This window comes from Pholis gunnellus, assembly GCF_910591455.1.
Source record: "Pholis gunnellus genome assembly, chromosome: 1".
NCBI classification, from domain to species: domain Eukaryota; kingdom Metazoa; phylum Chordata; class Actinopteri; order Perciformes; family Pholidae; genus Pholis; species Pholis gunnellus.
The window spans coordinates 6258532-6273809 of NC_136528.1; the positions used below are offsets into that span (position 1 = coordinate 6258532).

Sequence of the window (15278 nt, forward strand, 5' to 3'; positions counted from 1 at the left end):
CATCAAAAATGCAGATTATCAGACTGTCACTTTTCTGATGGCATTTACAATAAAAATTAAAATAAATTCATCCCGAAATGTTCTCCTCACCCTCTGCCTTCTTCTCGTCTTTGATCTTGGACAGGTCATCCTGGTAGGTCTGGGAACACTCCGAGGTGACTCCGTAGAGTCCCGCCCCGGGTCTTCTCAGAGCAGCCAGGGTCTGAGCCGGCTCGCCGCTGTCCACCGCCTCGTTGACGGCCTGGATGGACTGCGAGACTGCGGAATACAAAACGCAAAAAACATCAGCCTTTCCTGCTCTTCACACTGTCCTCACACCTCGAACACTGTGTAGAAGGTGGGTGGTACTTGTTTTGTAATCTCTAACATGTAGAATAGGTCCAGTAAAATGAAGTGAGAGTTACACTGTAAGGCCTCCTGAGTGTCCTGGTTCGACTTCAGAACGGCGCCCTGGATCTCATCCAGCCACAGCACAGCAGAGGGGTCCTGGGTCTCCTGGAGGGACACGGGACAATATGATCAGAAACGAACAGCGAGGACACACACACACACACACACACACACACACACACACACACACACACACACACACACACACACACACACCTCTAATTCATCATGGTTGTACGTCTTTGTTTACTTCTCTAAATGCTGGACCCTCAAAAGTTACATTTTCTTTTCTTAGAAATTATGCAAACTCATAAGTGAAAGACACAATATTGCTAAGAACTAGTAGAATAAGATATAAACTCAAAATTAGGGCTGTAATTAATGATTATTTTCATTGTTGATTCGTCTATTGATCATTTTCTCCTTGAATCAATGTCGTTTGGTCTATAAAATGTGAGAAACAGTGAAAAAAGACGTCCTCAAATGTCTTTTTTTGTCCAAATACTCAAAGATAGACAGTTTAACTGTCACAGGAGTAAAGAAATAATAAAGTAATCACTTTTAAGATGATGGAATCAGAAGATCTTTTTTCTTTAAACAGATTCATTTTGAGGACAATTGATCCAAATAGTTTGGCGATTAACTTAACGGTTGACAACTTATCGATTAAATCATTGACGCTCCAGATCATGAAGCGTGCAGCGATGAGCACAGAAACCAAAGTTGGTCATAAATCATAATGTTTTGGGGCTTTTTTCTTGTTAACATGTTTAAGCCTAATAAGGGGGGCTGACACATCACGGACACATTTCAAGCTTTTAACTGCTCCTCCAGCTGCTGGAAATAAACATCAACATGCTGTCACAGCAGCTACATTTAGCCAGTAATCCACACTGACCTCAAAGAAAAGAAAAGAAATGTCACCAATATATGCTCAAATAGTGCAAATGTCACTTGATTCCATTTGCTCACCAAACCAAAACCTCAATGCTCAATTCAGCAGTTGCATTATGAACTGTAGTGACACCAAACGGCATCCAGATGGCGCACGCCGTCTACAGCTGTGTGGTAGCCGGTTGATTCTTGCTGCTGCTGCTGCTTTCTAGACTCATTTTGGTTTCGGGCCTCCATGTGTCCCGCCCCTTCACGTTGTGCTTCAGGGGTAGAAGAGAGGAGGTGTGTGTGTGTGTGTGTGTGTGAAAGAGGTGGGCGGGTACGACTGATACCCGATCATGGAGGAAGATTTCTAATGCAGAGGGGAGGGGACTCAAAGGAGCTCAGTCTTTATGGTAAACGGCTGTACCTAGGCGATCACTGTTTAGTATGTTTACACTTGGTGATGTAATTGTTATGCGTGTGTGTGTGTGTGTGTGTGTGTGTGTGTGTGTGTGTGGGTGAAGAAGTCCCTGCAGCTGGCGGGAGACAGGGTGTGGTTGCCGGAGACGAAAGGGCGTAGCTTGGTGGAGCTCATCAGACGTTACATGCGCATCATGGAAACAGAGGAAGTGAGAGCTGTGGGCTGTCGGGTAGTTTGTAATTTAACCGTCTAAACTTTTTCTTCCCTAGAAACCATGAGCTCATTCATCTGTCCTGCACAGACTGGAAACGTATGCAGTCCCGGTTGTTGACTGTTGCAGTTACAGAGCGAGGGGATAACCATCTGAAGAGGCAGATGTATCTGCAGGACACTATATTGGGCTTGTGAGTCAGAGGAGTCTGTGCAGGACTTCCTGTGTTAATCCAGACTCAGAGCTCAGCCCTGTATGCAAGATATTAGTTCTACCAGCAGATTCTCAGATCACTTCTAATAATAGCAGGAGGTGGTACGAATCTTCCATGTTTTAAATTACATACTATAATTCAATATATATGTTATAAAACTAGTCTCTCTGACTTTTTGTTTCCATTTCTGCATTTTTAAAATTTTGTTTTCTCGACTTGTTTTTTCTGCCTCACTTCTAATCGAAAATGACAGGAGCCATGTTGGCCGTTATATAAAAGGACGCTTTTGAGGCCATTAGCACCGGAGCAAGAGAGCATGATATTTAGTGGTTTCATTTAGCCACTTTTTTAAGACGTGTAGAAACTCTTACAGTCACGAGAGGGGTATTTACTGAGGTATTTTATATCATAGAACAAATCCTTAAAATCTCTCAAAGTCACATCAGGCATCTTACCAAAAATCTTTCAGGACTCATTCCTGCAGAACTCTGATGCGACACCAAGAAGTTATTTACAAATTGAAATACGGGTGAAAAAAAAAAGGCCCCTCTGACCTCACATCACCTGGAGATCTAACACTACATCTTAGCCATGTGGGTCTTTCCCCTCTTACGATGCTTTGAAAGCCAACAGGAAGTCCACAAAGCACCAACTACTTCCTGCTTCTTTAGCTAATCACCTCAAACAGTGTGTGTGTGTGTGTGTGTGTGTGTGTGTGTGTGTGTGTGTGTGTGTGCGCCCGTGGCTCTGGTCCATTTAATATAGCGGTCAGCTTTCTGCCCTTTTATGGAAGCAAATGACTGAGGCCCGGCTTGTTATTTCCTTTGCCTGTGACATCGGCAGGAAAATAGTTTGCCTTTTTTTCCTCTCCTGTTTTTGTACTTTATTTTTATTTAATTATCTTTCTGGGTGCCGTTCAGAAAGCGTGACGAGTGATGCATTCAAGGGTTCAACTAAAACAGCGTGGGCAGCGGCCAAATATTCAGGGGTCTAAGCGTGATAAGAGACTTCTTTTATCTGTATTTACACGGGACAAACTGGGACTGTGTGTGCTAAAATGGATACTCTGAGAATTGTTCTATTCAAAGAGCTCGTTCTTAAGAAATCCAGAGCCAACGTTTCCAGTTTATGCTCATCAGGCATTTCCACGAAAGGGAAAACGACCCAAACATGGTCGTCTCCCCGCGACATCGTACGCAAATGTGCTGCACAGACGCACACATTCATCGGCTCGCCGCGATCAAGTGAAGATATCACAGGCAAATGAGTCCGAGAGCGAGCAGCGGAGAGAGACTGCCTTCTACAGATGCACGCGTGGCGGGTCAAACCTCAGAAAGCTGAAGAGACAGAGAGAGCAATGAGGCAGACGACAGGAAGTGAGTGTGTGTGTGTGTGTGGGGGGGGGGGAGGATGATCGCACCATGACATCAGCAGTCTGATCGTGTCATGTGGCGCTCAGAGGCCTGAGTCACACGGAGCCGTCTGCAACCACGACGGGTTCTGAGATCCCTGTATGCATGTTGTTCACTGTTCCCCCAAAACCGCTGATATTTTGGAGTGTTTTGGAGGCAGGAGCAGAAATCTGAGCTCTTATCCAGCAGCATTCTGCCTGAACTAAACCTCAAACATCTGCACACTTTTGGCCCCGAACATCGTGTTTAAGCAGGAAACGAGCCTCCTTTTAGCCTCATAATAACCAGATTCATTAGAGTCCTTAAAATACACCAATATCTATGATATGCCCAGTCACACTGACAGCTTCTGAGCTGTATGAGCTGCAGTAAAACACGTTTGTAGTCTGGATGTAACTGTAGCCAGGCGCTGTTTGCATGACGTGTTTGCATAACACTCACCTGAATGCTAGACACACATGAAAAAAGCAACAAAAGGGGCGACCGGGACACGCTAGCCAGAGAGAACTTAGTATTCATTCAAACCGTCCTCTCTACATCACAAAGACCGTGTATGTTTTTTTGTCTCACGTGAGCTTTCTCTCTGCGGGCCTCCAGCAGTTTATCGTGGTAGTGCTGAGCCACAGACGGGTCCACGTCCGTGAGCTTGGCTGAGGGGTTCTGCAGCATGGACAGGGTCTTCGTGGGATCCCCTTCGTCCAGGGCCTCGTTGATCAGTCCGATGGCGGCAATACCTGCGCACGCAGACGTACAGGTGGACCGATTAACACTCCGAGACTTTGATCCCGATACGATATGAGAAGATGAGTCTTCATCTCCCTGAAATCGCTTTTTAGTTTTCCCCAATTTTTTAAATGATATTTCTTCAGGGAGTGCAGTTAGTGACTTTTGTTACACTTCTGAACCTGCGGCCAACAAAGGACATTCCCCAAGGTTAAGAAACTGTTATCCTGGGGTTGATGGAGCCCTCTACATAAACCATAACTGTATTCTTCTGTATTAAAATTATTTGTATGTATGTTTAACCATATTATTAGTTGTATACTATCTAAAAATCTAATAGTTCTGAGAGGTTTACCATCCAATCCTGCGCAGGTCATCTGTTAGCACACAAGCTATTAGCTTATTAGCTTATCTGTGAACCATTTTTAACATTTAACTGTAATTTGGATCAATCACTGCTGTCTATTTGATACGATGTGTGGTTTGGAGTCGGTGTGAAGTTGGTGTTTGACACATGTGGGTGTGAACGGATGCGAGCACGTGTCCCTTACGTTCATGCTCCTCCTGCACAGTCTGGTTGACTTGGTCGATACAGGCTTGAATGTCGTTCCAGGTGAGAAAGTCGCTGCCCTCCTCTCTGGCTACCGCCTTGAGACGCATCAGTTCGTCCATGTACCTGAGGAGCACACAGGTATACGACAACACATCAGACGGCCGGCCTCGTTGCGTTCAGGAAACACAGAGAAAAACCTCGGACATCACAAATATCCTTTTCCCGCTTAAAATGTTTATGTTTTAACAAGAGAAAACCCGTTAAAAACAGGCGATGGACAAGTACAACTTTCTGTTTTGGGAGTTTTTTGTTGACAACCAAGGTTCATAAACAGTGAAAATGTTTTGGTGGTTACTTCTTTCTGTCTCTCTTTCAAACTCTCAACCCAGAGTCGGTGACTGTTGGAACAGTGGAAAGACGAACCAAGATGGTTTTAATCGGTTTTATTTTGTTTCTGTCGTTTGAATGAAGTGTGTTTTTACGATTGGTGATTGTTGGTACAGAAGAAAGATTAATCAAGAAGGTTTTAAGTTTTATTTTGTTTGTTGAGTTTGAAGTGTGTTTGGATGATCAGCGAGGTAAAATAGCTGTTTCTGTCAATGGAGTCGGGTGAGTTTGAGGAGAGCATATTAATAGCATGTTTTGTATGTTAATAAATTATAATATTTTGTCCAAATCGTTGTTGATTTTATTTATTGTATATTCACTTAATTTGTCCCAAAACAAAAGCCAGATGTTAGTGGGTTTTTCGTCCAGTGGGAAAGTGGGCTTCAGGCAATATGTCACTGACTCCTGGTGTGTACTTGTGTGTGTGTGTGCGTGCGTGCTCACCTCTGTGCATATTCATCCTCCACATTACTGAGTCCAGTGACGTTGCTGGACAGCTGCTTCCAGAGCGCGGCTCGGTCTCCGACGTCCATCGCCTGGTTCATCAGCACCACCGACGACAGCATCTCCACAGCAACGAGCAGCTCGGGGTGGGACAGCGAGCCCTGCGGGGACAACGGGAAACAAAGTCGTGTTGATGGCGTCTTGATTCGTTGCTGCACAGTTAAATCAGAGGAGCCATGGAGCGTCAGAAACCGGCTCTGAAGCAACTGTGAAGGTGATGAAGACGTCAGCGATGAGAGACGAGGGCTGTATGGTTTTTAAAATGGTTATGGTACCGGGGTTCATGGGCATTTTGACCAATACATTTCCATAACAAATTTTCATGACCATAAATTCTCTGAAACATCTGTGTATACATGAAAAACAAGAATAAAAGGCGTTTGAACTATAAATCGTTTCTACATCTTCCAACAAATTGAATTGAAGGCAGACATCAGCCAATGTCTTTAAAAACAGTCTAGATTGATAAATAGCACTAGAGCTAGACTAAAGGAAAAATGTGCATTTTTAATTACAACTGGTCAACTGTCCCTTTAAAATATTGTTTAACCGATATAGATTTTTCACAGCCGTTATTAACTGAATCACATATGCTCTATTATACATGTATTTGAGAAGCAAATATCCCAGACTTTTCCCAAAATTTCTGGGTTGAACGTCTCCAGGCATGGAAATTACTATTTTAAAATTCCATTACATTTTCAGCTTTTTAAAGGCGTACGTTCCATCTAATATAAAGATCAGCCTTCTGAGAAGTAAAGTCTGCAACAAACAGCAAACACAAAAAGGCCCATCAATAGTTCCCAGAGCCCGGGATGATGTCTTCAAACTGATTGTTTTATTCAAACAATCCAAATACCAATTATATTTAATTTGAAAGCAGATAAATCAGAAATAAGAATAAATCATCAACAACATCGTCTAATCAATTAAACCTATATTTAGTCTACATGGAGCTGAATACAAAACTGCTTTTTCATGGAAATCCATTAATGGACCAAGCAAGCAAAGTTGGGTTGATGGATTGTTGCAATGTCTGTCTATGGAGAAGCTTGCGTGTATAGTTTAGGGGAAATACAACAAATTTACTTCTTCAATCTCGGAAATGTCAAGGTTTTTTCTCGGCTCTTTCTACAGCTCTCCCCAGCCTCCATACAAATGATTTGTTTTGCTCATAATGGCTGTTGTAGCACTGCGACGTAAAATACGAGAAAGTCCAAAAATATTTGCATTAAATACGTGTCATCACTTGTAAAATGAGACAAGGTGGTGATAAATTAGTTTTTATTCATCAGCTCATAAAATAAACTCTGACTGATGACGATCATTTTCAGGCCAACTCTTCCTGTAATTTAGCCTCAAAAGCCACACGGCCCCATGTTTCCTTTGTGTGAAGAACGATGCGGTTGTGTGTTTCTTGTGCGTTTCTTGGTGTCTGGGTACCTCCGGGCTCTGCTGCTGCAGGCTGAACAGCTCTCTCTGGTAGAGGTCCGCAGCACTCGGGTAGACTTCCGGCAGCTGAGCATCGGGGTTCATCAGCTCCTCCACCGTCTTCTCCGGCACGCCCGCCCTGACGGCGCCGTTGATGCGTTCCACTGCCTTCAACACTACAGACAGACACACACACACACACACACACACACACACACACATTAATTATAAGAGCAGATACAGACGTAGAAATGGGGAAGAAGACATAAATATGTTTGCGTACTCTTTAGGTAGCCTTCTGCAATCTCATTGGCCACGTCCACGCCGCTCTGCAACTCGTCCTTAGTCAGGGCTTCTCCCGGAGACGCCTAACGAGGAAGACGTTAAGATAAAATGACACAGAGGAGACGGAAAGCAGACTTTTCTTTGTTTGCACACTGATCCCCCACCTGGTCTTTATTCTCCCGGTCGGCCTGCAGCTGCTTGAGGTACCAGCCTTTGTTCTGGACCTGCAGGTTCTGAACCCCCATGGCTTTAAGGGCCTCGTATAACTTGTCCTCATCGCCACTCAGCAACGCCTGTTCGGCCGCACTCAAGGCGTTGCTCACTGCAGGAGAAAGAGTTGACGTTTTCACTACTGCGCCATGGAAACCGAGGCAGTACAAAACACGCGTGTTTGGTGTGACTTACCGTTGACCTTTTTGACGTTGCCCTGGATTTCAGCCTGGGTGAGAAGCTCGTCGTAGATATCTCTCTCTGCTTCGGCGTTCTCCATTTGCTGTTGGAGCGGAGCAACAACAAAATATGGCTAAAATATAACGGCATTACACATTAGCACTATTTATTATCACATTTTCGGCTGCAGGACAACAGAGTAACAAATATCTCTTTGCAGACTTGTTCCCCTGCTCTGATTCTCTGCTGTAATTTTGGTCATTTATTTGCTCTGCCTGTTGGCGAAACAATCATCAATCCTACATTTACATCTCACTGTAAGAAGTGCTGGCAAATCTGTCAAGAGAACGGAGTGATTTCATTCCCCTCTCAGTCCGTCTTCGAGCCACCGTTCTTTACTGTAGTGGCCGATTTATTATTTGTTGCCCGAGTGGTTTGTGTCGACCTCAGCATGTTATTCTGTCCCATGCCAAATTTTTCTTGCGCTTCAGGCTGTATGTTCGATTATTGTCTAATCAAAAAACGTGGACAATTGCTCGCCCCGTTTTTTAATTATATGGTATTTATGGTCTCTCAAAGGAGATGTTGCCCCAGGGCCACCATCCGTCGACTCTGGTGATCTGAAAGCTGTGCACAGCATCTTTGATCGCTGACGATTTAAAAAAAGCTCCGTACCCGTTTGCGTGAGTTGGCCACCTTCATTCCCTTGGCCTGGTACAGCGTGTCGTGGTACTGGCGAGCAGCGCTGGGGTCCAGCTGGACCAGCATGGCGTTGGGGTTCTGCATAGCGGCCACAGTGCCCTCCGGTACGCCCTGGTCGATGGCCTCGTTGATGGCGATCACAGCGGCATGTACTGAGGGGGGGGGGGGGAAGAGGGGGGGGTGAGGAGATGGCTGCATACAGATTTTGGGGACTTTAATCTGCATTTTTATACGTCTGATAGAGGATGTTAAGTATCAATCAATAAACGTTGAACTTAAGGAATTATTTAAGATTTTGGTTGGGCTTGTTTCTCCACTTTCTTGGCAAGAGTCAGATGAAAAGATTGATACTACTCTCATGTCTGTCTGTTAAAGAGTAACTTTTGTTTTGTTACGAGTTTTGGCCTCTATCCTGGAAATTCAAAGAATGCCTCTAGAACGTGAGAGAAGTGCAAATCTGGGCAGCGAGGGGCGATACTGTGTTCCTGCATTAGGAGGCTGCAGCTTCTGGACCACATTTCTAGGATCGGAGTATTATTCCACCTAAATACTACTTTCTATATAAATACTGTGTTAAATTACGTGCCGTCACCACGGAAACTAGCCTGCTAATTCCACCCCGATTTCATGCTACAGGTTACAGAACATTAAAAGCACCACATAAACCATGAGGCTTGGTCTACGATACTTTAAACATTTTTGCCTGACTTTTCTGTTTTTTAAATTCACCGTTCATGATAGCCGTTAGCCTTTCAATTAGCTTATGCTAATCGCTGTGATATGTGAATGCTAGCTATCTATGCGGATACTAGCAGTTAGCATAATGTGATTCGTAGGCTAATTCAACGGCCACTCTTCACTAATGGAGTGCTGCAGGAACGATACTAAACACAGAAAAAAAGATTCTATTTTTTGAATGTACACATTGAATGTAGTACATTTAGTTGGATGCAGTTTACCGAATAAAAACTGCTTAAAACATATAAAAGAAGTGGAGAAAAAAGTGAACTCTAAATGCCAAAATCAATTCAACTTTAAAGTCTATAGAAGGAGTAGAAGCGGAGCCATTATCATGGGAATTTGTGGAAATGTAGCATTATGTTGCACAAAGACAAAAACAACTGTAGCTGTAATTCTGTCTTATTTGTTTCTTAGGTAAACAATTGATAGATCCCAAAAAATATGGCTGAATTACCTCCAGAAGTTTAATTATGAATGCATGAATCAACTAAACTACATAATCTGCAGCTATCAGATCCCGCCCCTCTCCCCCACGACACCCGAGCCCTCTCTCACATGCAGCTTCATCCACCGACAGCTCATTGGCCAGGATCCCGCCGATCTTGCTGAAGGCGGGCATCTGGATCCCATACTTTTCCAGCTCACTCTTCATGTTGTTGATCTCCTCCTCTGTGAGAGAAGACAGAGCAGAAGGAAAACATCAATGCACGGAGCAGATTTGAAGGAGGGGGGGGGGATGTGGAGACAAACCATTCCTGGCTCATGTGTGATAATCAGCTTTCTAACTCTGGGACATGAAGCCAAGCGGGAACTCAACTGACAGGAAAAGCTCCCACAATTACTAATGACTTTCACATTTCCAGCAGTTTCCCCACACTGTGGCCTGCTGGGGGAAAACAACACTCCTCCTCTCGGCGCTGCTTTCAGGGTCCAGACACATTTGAAACTTCATGTTAACTTTGGCAACACGGTGACATTCATAGATCTAAGATGACATAATTGGATTAACAGGCGACAGAATGAGGAAAACAGATGCACGGACTCGTGTGCAAGCTTACCGGTGAAATCTACTTTTCCATACAGATCCTGGATTTGAGGGGCCAGGCCGAGCTTGAACAGGTACAAGCTGTAAAAAGAGGATGGAGAGACAATAAATAAAAGGAACATGGCAGCGTAGGCAGTAGCAGAACAGGAAGAGAACAGAAACGAATATACACAAAACAAATCCATGCAGGGTTTGTCTTTGCACAGGGACGGACATATTGATGACATGAATATTACAACTTCAGCACAACCTAATTACTGCAATAAAAAGAGGGAAGTAAGAGGGGTTCAAAGACTGACAGGTCAGAGCGAGCAAGTCTCAGAAAGCAGCCCTGTCATTTAAGGGCCAGGAAACAGATGCGTCAACACTCGACCACGTCGTCACTCGTGTCACTTTGTGAAGCTGCAGATTCAAACAATGCAAACACATGCATTGGAATTGTTTGTTGTAATTTGTTTCTTCAACTTCCGTGACAAAGTGAGGTAAACCCAGAGCGCATATAAGAAGTGGACTTAGTCATCGTGACCTCACCCATTTGGTTTGTGGACTCCCGCTTTGAAGCCTCGAGTTCGGCGTTTTGTCGCCATTTAATTTTTTTGCAACCAGAAGTGGTTTAAGAGCTAAGTTCAACCAGACGCTAAAAAATACCTTTATAGGCGGCCGAAATGTTACAATGAACCTCTGAAAACACACTGTGAAAGGGTTAAAGTTGTACAAGTTGCACAACTCCCAGACCGACAATGCCGTGGTAGAGACCTGTCAATCACTGTGTAGCCCCGCCCTAAAGCATCCCCTGCTTTATGGTCTGTTTGACTCTAAATGGACCATCATTTACTAAATGAACATCATGCTGTATTGAAGAAGACTTGAAACTAGAGATTGAGACCATAAACTCATGTTTACAATGTTTACTGAGGTAATAAATCAAGAGAGAAGTAGAGTCATTTTCTCATAGACTTCTATACAACCAGAGGAGTCGCCCCCTGGTGGACACTAGAGAGAATGCAGCTTTAACACATGAAGCTTTGACTTCACTTTTCCAAACCGGAGGTTGCCATCTGGGCAAACCAATAAAACTGTCTTGCGTTTCAGGGAGTAAAAATACTGTCAGATTCAAAAGTAACAGACAACTGGAAACCATCTTGTGATGGCATCACACCAGCCGCGACGCCAAATCAGCCGCTCTTGCTCGGATCTCAAGTATCTTTGAGCTTTGCCTTCATTTTGATCTCAACTACACTCCTCTTAGAAGTTTCTTGACTGCATCTTGCGCGGTTGTGACGCTATCGCAATCACGAAGCTGTACACCGAAACATATGCATATACATGTGTACATATGTATATACACACACAGTATATATATTCAAGCACACAAACACCAACACCAACACCAGGCCAAACGCCCCTGCATTTATTTTACCTGACTTGCAACGCTCTATTAAAACAAACGGCTCTGTAGCTTGTGTACCTGAAAAACTGCAGTGTTCACCTCATAAAAAAAAACTTCACAGGCTGGAAAAACTCGCCATACAATGAATGAGGAGTCAATGTTGACATTTAAAACACAATATCTGTAAACGTTATAACTGAAAACACCCCGCTGCATAGCCACACAGACAAAGACAGAGAGACAAAGACAGAGAGGGTACCTGAGTGCATGTATACAGTAGATGCAGCGCGGCATGTTCTTTCTGTCATATATGTCTGTGGTTTCTGGGTAGAAGATCTGAAACACAAACGGGGACATTGAGTGGATCAGAGCGGGGCCGCTTTCATGGTAGCAGCACACCGGCGTGTCGCAGCACGAGTGCAGCAGTGATTCAGGGTTAGTAGCTCTGATTACACAATGGCGTGTGAAATGAAAAGGACTTATATTTTCTGTTGAAGCTGCCAGTTGGTGATTGTTTGGGGCTGATTTTTGTTTGTTGTTTCCAGAGCTAACAGGTGGGGAAATGTGTCAGGATAACACTTTTACTGTAATAATGGGCAACTTTTAACTTCTTTTATTCTGAAAAGTCATTTAAAAAAAAGGACCATTTGTACATACGCACTGCCAAACAAAGTTAACAAATAATTTCTCCTCTCCAGTTGAGTTCATTTCACCACAGTATCAATCTGTTTTAATTGTTCTGTCACGTCAGTGAGTATTGGCCATGTTTAATGCTGTCTGGAGACGAAGACAAGCATCCGCACATTATGGGAACATCAGAGAAGAACCTATTCAGGAAAAGGTGTTTCCATAATCCATCTAGCGCATCATCTCTTCCTCTACAAAAAACAACTCAAACTAACTTTTCAAAATTTTGCACAACTTTTCTGATGCGATACTTCAATATACGGAAACACAGTTACATAACCATGTGACAATCTACTGTGTCTTAAACTAAATTCAAGTTGATTTCCACACTGTGCTGAAGTTAACTGGCACCAACTGATGCCTTGAAGGTAGGAAGTCGACGCTTTTTTAAATGATCTTCAGCGACATTGATATGGTCACACAGGCAGACCTGTGCCACATAGATTTAGCAGCTAGAATGTATTTGCATCGTTCAACAAATTAATAAATACAAAAAACCTCAACGAAAACGTTTTCTAGACAAGAAACAGAATTTATATTACTGCCTCCTCCGGGAGGAACCCCTGACTTACGCCTGATATTTAATAAAATAAAGTTCATCACTTCTCTATAATTGTAATTCTAGGTACATGTTCATGCGAGAGATATCCCGGGACAGATGCGAGCCACGCTCACCTTTGGCAGTCCCTTCTCTGCCATGGCGTTGAGCCACTGGATGACGTTGTCTGTGTGTCTGAAATGGAGACCGGTCGCCTGGAAGAGAGAAACCAAACGTCAACAAACTTTTACTTTTACTTGAGAACTAAAGGCCGGATTGCTTTATGACTGCTGTGGATATTCATCACTGTGTTTACTTCACAAAGTCACAACTCAATGCAGGTGATGTTTTCAACACGATTTGCAGTTTAATCTCTTTAATAACAGAGTTATTTTTAAAGCACATGACGTGGAAACGCATGCAACCATACATTTCACCCTTCTGACTGACAATCAGATTATAGACATTTTATCTTCCTTCGATTGTATAAATACATAATGCATGTTTTCACCTTGTAGCGCGTCTGTTCGCGGTCGTAGATCTTCTTGAGGGAGACGGTTTTCGGGGCGAAGAAGTTGCCCAGTTTGGCCAGATAGACGCCGTTCCTCAGCCCCTCCTCCAGCTCCGTGGTGGGAGGCAACTCCTCGTCCAGACAGGCCTCCATCCATCTGCAAAAGAGAGCACACACACAACAACATTTATATCACAGAGAACACAAAGAGGAAACATACAGTACATGGATACTTAAAGATACAGCTTAGCTTCCCTACAGGGGATAATTACTGCTGATGAAACTCAAGACAGCACTTCAAAAGGGGTTTATTTAAACGAGGGTGTCCTGGCCCTTGGAAATAGAAAGCAGTGATAAATACAATGACTGCTTTATACAAGTTTAAAATGGGCTGTGCTCAGATTAACAGCTATTTAAGAAGCTCTTGATCAAGTCAACCCATTAATTGGTGGATGCATCCAGTTGGTCAGACGGAAGCTGTCACTGGAATCCTAATTACTTGATGACTTCTCATCCAGCTTCACCTACATTTCAGCGAGGCTCAACTTCCTGTTGATCGACTGATTGATTCGTCATCAATTATAGAAAATAAGGAGCCCTGAGGGAGGATCATTCCTCACTGTGTTTTAGATGAAAATGAACCCACAGTAAAAAAAAAAGCTAGTATACAGTCTGTATTGCACACATTATAGCTCCTTCACATTCCCTAATAAGCATTTCGTGAATTATTCTGCACCAATAAAACTGGTCTGGCTGACGGCTCTGCAGCTCCAGAACACCCCACACCCACACCCACACACACCCACACACACACACACACACACACACACACACACACACACACACACACACACACACACACACACACACACACCTAACCTGGCCTGTGGTAACCTCTCCTCCTGAACACCGAGTTCCCAGCATTCCTCACGTGGGACATTTCATTTCTTTTAGGTCATATTGTGGAGTCACATTCCTGCTGTGTGGACGTGTCCGCTCTGGGCCACAGAGGAGACACGCTGAGCTCCTATACTGGGACGGGCCTACAAACATATTGTAGCTATATTGTTAGTGAACATTTTGTGTCTAATTTTGCATTCGTTACTCAAAGCCAATCCAGCTCCATTCTAGTTCACGTATGCGCTACTGTGCAGAGAGGTCATCAATACCAATGAAATACTCTGTTCCTCTTTATTCACCGTTACAATCATTAAAAAGCTAAAGCAGCATGTGTTTACATTCAGTATACCTTCAGTAGCTAGCGTAGCATAGACTTGCTAACGCCAGTTAATGATGTACTAATGTACTCTGCTAACGTTAGCTCCACAGGTTTTTACATAGAAACGTAACGTTTTATAAACGTGTGTATCTCCTCCCAACCGCTCCGGGTAACGAGTATCACTATAACACAACGTTTAACGGCGACGAGCTCCAAATCCAGCAAACCAGCCTGAACATGAAGAACATCTCAAACCATTGATGAGAGTCTGAGGAGCAGAGACGGATAGTTGTGGGACCCTGGTCAGAGCTGGACGATTGGCCGGTCTGTGTTTGAGGGGCGGGACTTAGCAAAAGGTCAAATATATATCCAATTCAATCAACACCATAGATTCTGGACAACTGGGTCAGAGGTTGCTGCCAAAGAAGAGTTTCCTTACTTTTCTTTTAGAACTAATCGGTGTGAAAAGTGCAGAAAATCTTCCTCAGCTATATTTCTCCTCCAGTCCACCTTATTCACATCACCTGTGTGCCTTCTCTTATTTAGTTTCACTACAGAGAAAAGATCAGAAGTACATTTTTATCTAATGTGGGTCTTTTGTTCTTTGCCTGAAAACCAACATGTATAGTTTTAATGTAGTTGCCTACA

General features: G+C 43.6%; 1 protein-coding gene across 1 annotated transcript in view; it reads right to left on the minus strand.

Moving 5' to 3' along the window:
* iqgap1 (IQ motif containing GTPase activating protein 1) overlaps positions 1-15278 on the minus strand; it is a 45885-nt gene that overhangs the window by 15496 nt on the left and 15111 nt on the right. Inside the window, exons 3-17 of the mRNA XM_079159871.1 lie at positions 13412-13568; positions 13038-13115; positions 11935-12011; positions 10299-10366; positions 9796-9909; positions 8473-8651; positions 7813-7900; positions 7572-7729; positions 7406-7490; positions 7135-7298; positions 5632-5792; positions 4799-4923; positions 4095-4258; positions 405-495; positions 91-258 (exon numbers count right to left, since the gene is read on the minus strand). Of these exons, the coding sequence (XP_079015997.1) occupies positions 91-258; positions 405-495; positions 4095-4258; positions 4799-4923; positions 5632-5792; positions 7135-7298; positions 7406-7490; positions 7572-7729; positions 7813-7900; positions 8473-8651; positions 9796-9909; positions 10299-10366; positions 11935-12011; positions 13038-13115; positions 13412-13568 (1877 nt within the window). The remainder of the gene's footprint in view (positions 1-90; positions 259-404; positions 496-4094; positions 4259-4798; positions 4924-5631; positions 5793-7134; positions 7299-7405; positions 7491-7571; positions 7730-7812; positions 7901-8472; positions 8652-9795; positions 9910-10298; positions 10367-11934; positions 12012-13037; positions 13116-13411; positions 13569-15278) is intronic.